We start from the raw sequence: 6,637 nt of genomic DNA, 5'->3' as shown, positions 1-6,637 counted from the left end.
TCTGCCACCTCCGCAGCCTGTGGTGATTGATGGGCGAGAACAATTTGTGGTGGAGGAAATTATTGATTCCAGGATTCGCAGGAATCGGCTCCAATATCTGATAAGATGGTAGGGATATCCCCCTAAGGAAGACTCTTGGGAACCTGTGGAAAACATCAATGCCCAACAGAAGATTTCTCGTTTTCATCAGAGATTCCCTGAGAAACCAGGTCCAGGATCGTCCTGAGGCCGCTTCTAAGGAGGGAGTAATGTCAGGACTCTGAACATTTTTTACCTTTTGTGCATTACTGCCCTTTTCCAAGATGGCGTCTTTGGTCTCATGTGCACTGTGTCTTCCTGCTATAAAACTCCACCCCAGCCTTCAGTCTGTGCTAGATTATTCTACCTTGCATCCAGCTCCTGACCTCTGATGACTCCCTGGCTATATACCTGCTCCTGTAAACCTGTGTGGTGATCCTGCTACTCTGCTCTGAGTTCCTGCTGCATACACCAGTTCCAGTAATCCTCCTTCATCTGCTGCTTGTGTTTATTTCCATCTGCATTTGCTGGACATGTAAGCTGTTTCTGCTCTGCAAAAACATGAGACTATTAACCAGGCCTCCCTGGTTGAGCTAAGATATGATTTGAACTGCCTTATAAGCTTATCTATCTGTGTTTGGACTAAAACAAGGATTTATTCGTGTCAAGTATCCTCAAGAATAACTGTGCTTCATAGACTTTCTGCTTGATTGCATTTTCCTCTGAAGTTTCCTATAGACTGCTAAGCTGCGTTTAATATTTACACCAAGTGTTGTGGACTTGAGTTTCTCTCTGCACCTGTTTGAATCACCGTGTGAGAATATAGACTTTACCACTTATAAAACTGTGTCCTGTAGTTATCTTGTTCCACGCAAAGAGTCTCCCGAGTTATCCCCTATAATTTATCCTAAGTCATATTGCACGACTCGTTAAAGGGTTGATTGTGACTTGTAGGATCGCTACTTCCAACAGGTGGCGCTATAGAGTTAAGTCCTCTTTTTCCCAGAAGAGGCAATTTGCACCCCTATAATTATTGCACTTATAGTCTGAGCCTCCCATCAAACAGGCGTCACCGCACAGAACCAAGCAACCCCAGGAATGACAAGAGCGAGCGGCGGCCGGATCTCCTGCAGGTGTAACCGCGTCCGCCACATGAGCAGGACCTGCATCCTCCACGTAAGGGGGTTCTGTATCCACCACGTAAGGGGGACCTGCATCTACCAGATGAGCGGGTCCTGCATCCACCACATAAGGGGGACCTGCATCCGCCACGTCCTGCATCCGCCACGTAAGGGGGACCTGTATCCGCCACGTAGGGGGTACCTGCATCCACCATGTAAGGGGTTCCTGCATCCACCACGTAAGGAGGACCCGCATCTACCACATGAGCGGGTCCTGCATCCACCATGTAAGGGGGACCTGCATCTACCACGAGCGGGTCCTGCATCCACCATGTAAGGGGGACCTGCATCTACCACATGAGCGGGTCCTGCATCCGTCACGTAAGGGGGACCTGCATCCACCATGTAAGGGGGACCTGCATCTACCACATGAGCGGGTCCTGCATCCGCCACGTAAGGGGGACCTGCATCCGCCACGTGAGCGGGTCCTGCATCCACCACATAAGGGGGACCTGCATCCGCCACGTGAGCGGGTCCTGCATCCACCACGCAAGGGGGACCTGCATCCGCCACGTGAGCGGGTCCTGCATCCACATGAGCGGGTCTTGCATCCACGTAAGGGGGACCTGCTTCCGCCACGTAAGGGGCTCCTGCATCCACGTGAGCGGGTCCTGCATCCACCACGTAAGGGGGACCTGCATCTGCCACATCCTGCATCCGCCACGTAAGGGGGACCTGCATCCTCCACGTAAGGGGGACCTGCATCCGCCACGTGAGCGGGTCCTGCATCCACCACGTGAGAGGGTCCTGCATCCACCACGTGAGAGGGTCCTGCATCCACCACGTGAGCGGGTCCTGCATCCACCACGTGAGCGGGTCCTGCATCCACCACGTGAGCGGGTCCTGCATCCACCACGTGAGCGGGTCCTGCATCCACCACGTGAGCGGGTCCTGCATCCACCACGTAAGGGGGACCTGCATCCGCCACGTGAGTGGGTCCTGCATCCCCCACGTAAGGGGGACCTGCATCTGCCACATGAGCGGGTCCTGCATCTGCCACGAGAGCGGGTCCTGCATCCACCACGTAAGGGGGACCTGCATCCGCCACGTGAGCGGGTCCTGCATGCACCGCATAAGGGGGACCTGCATCCACCACGTAAGGGGGACCTGAATCTGCCACGTGAGCGTGTCCTGCATCCACCACGTAAGGGGGACCTGCATCCGCCACATGAGCGGGTCCTGCATGCGCCACATAAGGGGGACCTGCATCTGCCACGTCCTGCATCCGCCACGTAAGGGGACTTGCATCTGCCACGTGAGCTGGTCCTGCATCCACCACATGAGCGGGTCCTGCATCCACCACGCAAGGGGGACCTGCATCTGCCACGTGAACGGTTCCTGCATCTGCCACGTGAGCGGTTCCTGCATCCACATGAGCGGGTCCTGCATCCACCACGTAAGGGGGTCCTGCATCCGCCACGTGAGCAGGTCCTGCATCCACCACGTAAGGGGGACCTGCATCCGCCATGTAAGGGGGTCCTGCATCCACCACGTGAGCGGGTCCTGCATCCACCACGTAAGGGGGACCTGCATCTGCCACGTCCTGCATCCGCCGTGTAAGGGGGACCTGCATCTGCCACGTGAGCGGGTCCTGCATCCTCCACGTGAGCGGGTCCTCCATCCGCCACGTGAGCGGGTCCTGCATCCGCCACGTAAGGGGGTCCTGCATCCGCCACGTGAGCAGGTCCTGCATCCACCACGTAAGGGGGACCTGCATCCGCCACGTAAGGGGGTCCTGCATCCACCACGTGAGCGGGTCCTGCATCCACCACGTAAGGGGGACCTGCATCCGCCACGTAAGGGGGTCCTGCATCCGCCACGTTAGTGGGACCTGCATCTGCCACGTGAGCGGGTCCTGCATCCACCACATGAGCGGGTCCTGCATCCACCACGTAAGGGGGACCTGCATCCGCCACGTAAGGGGGTCCTGCATCCGCCACGTTAGTGGGACCTGCATCTGCCACGTGAGCGGGTCCTGCATCCGCCCCGTGAGCGGGTACTGCATCCATATGAGCGGGTCCTGCATCCACCACGTAAGGGGGACCTGCATCCGCCACGTAAGGGGGTCCTGCATCCGCCACGTAAGGGGGACCTGCATCTGCCACGTGAGCGGGTCCTGCATCCGCTACGTAAGGGGGACCTGCATCCGCCACGTGAGAGGGTCCTGCATCTGCCACGTGAGCGGGGTCCTGCATCCACCTCTGCACAAATCACCAAACATCTGCTGAAGGGTTTCTTTTTATTAAAAAAAAAAGCAAAATGTTTATTGCTTCGTTGTACAAATAAAATCAGTGCTTATAAATAAACAGAAGCGCGATAAGTGTCCCCTCCCCGACGGCCAACGCGACTGAGGACGTGGAGAGGAGAAAAATTCAGAAATGTACATAAATAAAGAATTCAGCAACAGCCGAGGGCAGCGCTTTATTAATTAATGTCAGAGATCCTCGGCGGAGCGCCCCCTGGGGGCACACGGAAACGTCACAACGACCGCCCCTCTGATATTTCATGTCAGAGTCTCAATCCGATTTATAAAGTGTCATAAATGCACACCGCGGACGTGAGAGGTCTATCCGCAGTTCTGACGCAGGAGGTGGCAGCTGTATCCACTGTCTTCAGCTGCGTGCTGCACCTGATGATTGACAGCAGCATGGCCCGACCTGTGCCATCTCCTATGCTGCTCAATGAGGCGGCTTTACTGCCGCAACATCAGAGGAGCACAGACCTGATTCACCAGCTTCAGAGCAGCGCTCACTGGCTAAAAAGTAAAGGATTTGTGACGCTGCGTTCCTTGCCTAAGAAAACAGCCACGGCTACAGAGTGCAGCGGTGGCCGGGAACCTAGACAGCACTTATACATCCCTCCGTCCTTGAGAACAGAGTGTAATTAGAGGCACATTGCTCTATTTAACCAGGATTTGGCAATTTTACCCATTAAAGATAAAGGGGTTGAATTAATTATAAGAAAATAACTTAAGAAGAAGGTAGAAAAAAAACGATCCATTAATCGCCGTTAAGTTGCGGAGTCCTATAGTAACGATGTCGCTTTCATCATTCACATGACACACGCAGGCACCACTGCTGATGTCGGATTGGCTGCAGCGGTCAGGTGATAGATGAAAATGGCATCATCAGTGCAGGACCACCCAAGTGCTAGCGGATAAACATCTCACGTCTGCGGCTAAACTGATTCATGTGAGGCTTCCCGGATCTTCTCCATCTATGCCAAAGAATGGCGGCATCGTGCAGGCTCTGTGTGGCCCCTTTATGTCGGTGGCAGGGGAGGGCTTTGTGCATGATGTGCAGCAAAGATAAAATAGTATCAACAATCTCGGCATTAACAATCTCTATTTACAAAAAGTACAAAGCGTCCGGAGCGCGAGCGCAGACATGAGCCCTGACGGCGAGACGACGCCGGGGACACGCAACTGAAATGTAACCAGAATTTCATCTCGGCCCCGGAAAGTGACAATGTCCTACAAGTCCCGGAATAAGATTTCTACATCCCGACAAGATGGCCGCTGCGATGGGCTACTCGTCCAGCCCGGGAGACTCCCCCTGCTGTATCCGCGAGGCTATCCTGATGGCTTCTTCCAAGGATTGCTGCTCGCCGAGCTGATGGGAGAAAACAAGCAATGTATGATCCGCCCATGGGAGGTAAGAGGACCCTTCATCCCGAGACCCCCAGCAGTCCCATAGACAATGAGGGGAGAGGTGGTCCGCATACACCACATAGAAAGGGTCCGCCAAGATAATTAGCCCAGCAATAAAACATTAATCCGCCTCATACCGTCACGGCAATCTGCGTCCCATTAGATGTGGCCAGTAATGTGACCGGCCGGCTCTCGGTGGTGACCAGATGGTGGCCATGTTGCTGCTGCACCATTTCCGCCGAGGCCGCATGGAAAGCAGACAGGTCCTGCGCCACTATAGCCACCTGTGAGGAGAGAAAGGAGACAGTGGAGAAATGCACCAGAGGGGGCTGCGGCACCACCGGGGAGGCGGAGTGCTGCCGAGAACGGGAGAACGAGCTGAAAATAGAGTTTGCAGAATTGCGCATGTTTATGTCATTTGCATCATGATTACGTTGTGGGACTTCATGGTGCCGATCCCCGATTATTGCTCATCACTTACGTGTTGTGTGCCGTCCTGCGCGATAAGAGCCAACTGCTGCCCTGACTGCGCCACGGCTGTCGGTATACCGTCCTCTCCTCTCACCCCAGTGACGTATGTGATCTGCGAGCTCTTCAGGAGGTCTTCAGCTATAAGAGGGAAGGACAGCGAGGGGTCATCATCCGAGGAAACAGTCAGTGTTTCCAAAGTGTCTGTTCACTACTGACGACGGTTTCAATTTATATAGAGAAGTAAGCGAAATATAAAGATTAATCAGTGACTACATCACATTACTGACCTTGTATTATACTCCAGAGCTGCACTCACTATTCTGCTGGTGCAGTCACTGTGTACATACATTACATTACTGATCCTGAGTTACATCCTGTATTATACTCCAGAGCTGCACTCACTATTCTGCTGGTGCAGTCACTGTGTACATACATTACATTACTGATCCTGAGTTACATCCTGTATTATACCCCAGAGCTGCACTCACTATTCTGCTGATGCAGTCACTGTGTACATACATTACTGATCCTGAGTTACATCCTGTATTATACTCCAGAGCTGCACTCACTATTCTGCTGGTGCAGTCACTGTGTACATACATTACATTACTGATCCTGAGTTACATCCTGTATTATACCCCAGAGCTGCACTCACTATTCTGCTGGTGCAGTCACTGTGTACATACATTACTTTACTGATCCTGAGTTACATCCTGTATTATACTCCAGAGCTGCACTCACTATTCTGCTGGTGCAGGTCACAGTTTATTCTATAGAAGAATCGGCTCCAAAATGACAGACAACAAATCAGCAGCACGTTAAAGATTAACCTGTCGCCTGTAATAAAAGACGGAGTATCCTGTAGCTGAGAAGTAGCTTCAGCTCTGGTAGGGACACAATGGAGGCTGTGTGTACACAGTGAGGTCACAAGAATCACTCAGTCTGCAAACACCAAGGAAGTGATAAGGATGCCCTGGTGAAGGAGGCGTAAGCTAGAGAACAGCTCAGAGAGCGAGGAGTCAACTGGAGGAGAGCTCAGAGCGAGCGTAAACTAGGGGAGAGCTTAGCGTAAATTAGAGGAGAGCTCGGGGAGTGAGGCGTAAACTAGAGAGGAGCGAGGTGTAAACTAGAGGGGAGTGAGGCGTGAACTAGAGGAGAGCTCAGAGAGCGAGGTGTCAACTGGAGGAGAGGTCAGCAAGCGTAAACTAGAGAGCGAGGCGTAAACTGGAAGAGAACTCAGAGAGTGAGGCGTAAACTGGAGGAGAGCTCAGAGAGCGAGGCGTAAACTGCAGGAGAGCGAGGCGTAAACTGGAGGAGA

The 6,637-nt window shown here is 53.4% G+C and overlaps 1 protein-coding gene across 3 annotated transcripts in view; it reads right to left on the bottom strand.

The window, feature by feature from the left end:
- Positions 1-3,424: 3,424 nt before the first annotated feature.
- ZNF143 (zinc finger protein 143) overlaps positions 3,425-6,637 on the bottom strand; it is a 29,614-nt gene continuing 26,401 nt past the window's right edge. For all 3 annotated transcript variants that reach the window (XM_077286647.1, XM_077286648.1, XM_077286649.1), the window contains 3 exons: positions 5,330-5,457; positions 4,986-5,132; positions 3,425-4,810 (listed from right to left, as the gene is read on the bottom strand). In XM_077286647.1, coding sequence (XP_077142762.1) covers positions 4,727-4,810; positions 4,986-5,132; positions 5,330-5,457 — 359 coding nt within the window. In that variant the 3' untranslated portion in view covers positions 3,425-4,726. The remainder of the gene's footprint in view (positions 4,811-4,985; positions 5,133-5,329; positions 5,458-6,637) is intronic.

This window comes from Ranitomeya variabilis, chromosome 2 (assembly GCF_051348905.1).
Source record: "Ranitomeya variabilis isolate aRanVar5 chromosome 2, aRanVar5.hap1, whole genome shotgun sequence".
Taxonomy (NCBI): Eukaryota; Metazoa; Chordata; class Amphibia; order Anura; family Dendrobatidae; genus Ranitomeya; species Ranitomeya variabilis.
Note: the sequence above shows the minus strand (reverse complement) of the source record. Positions and strands in the feature narration are given on the sequence as shown.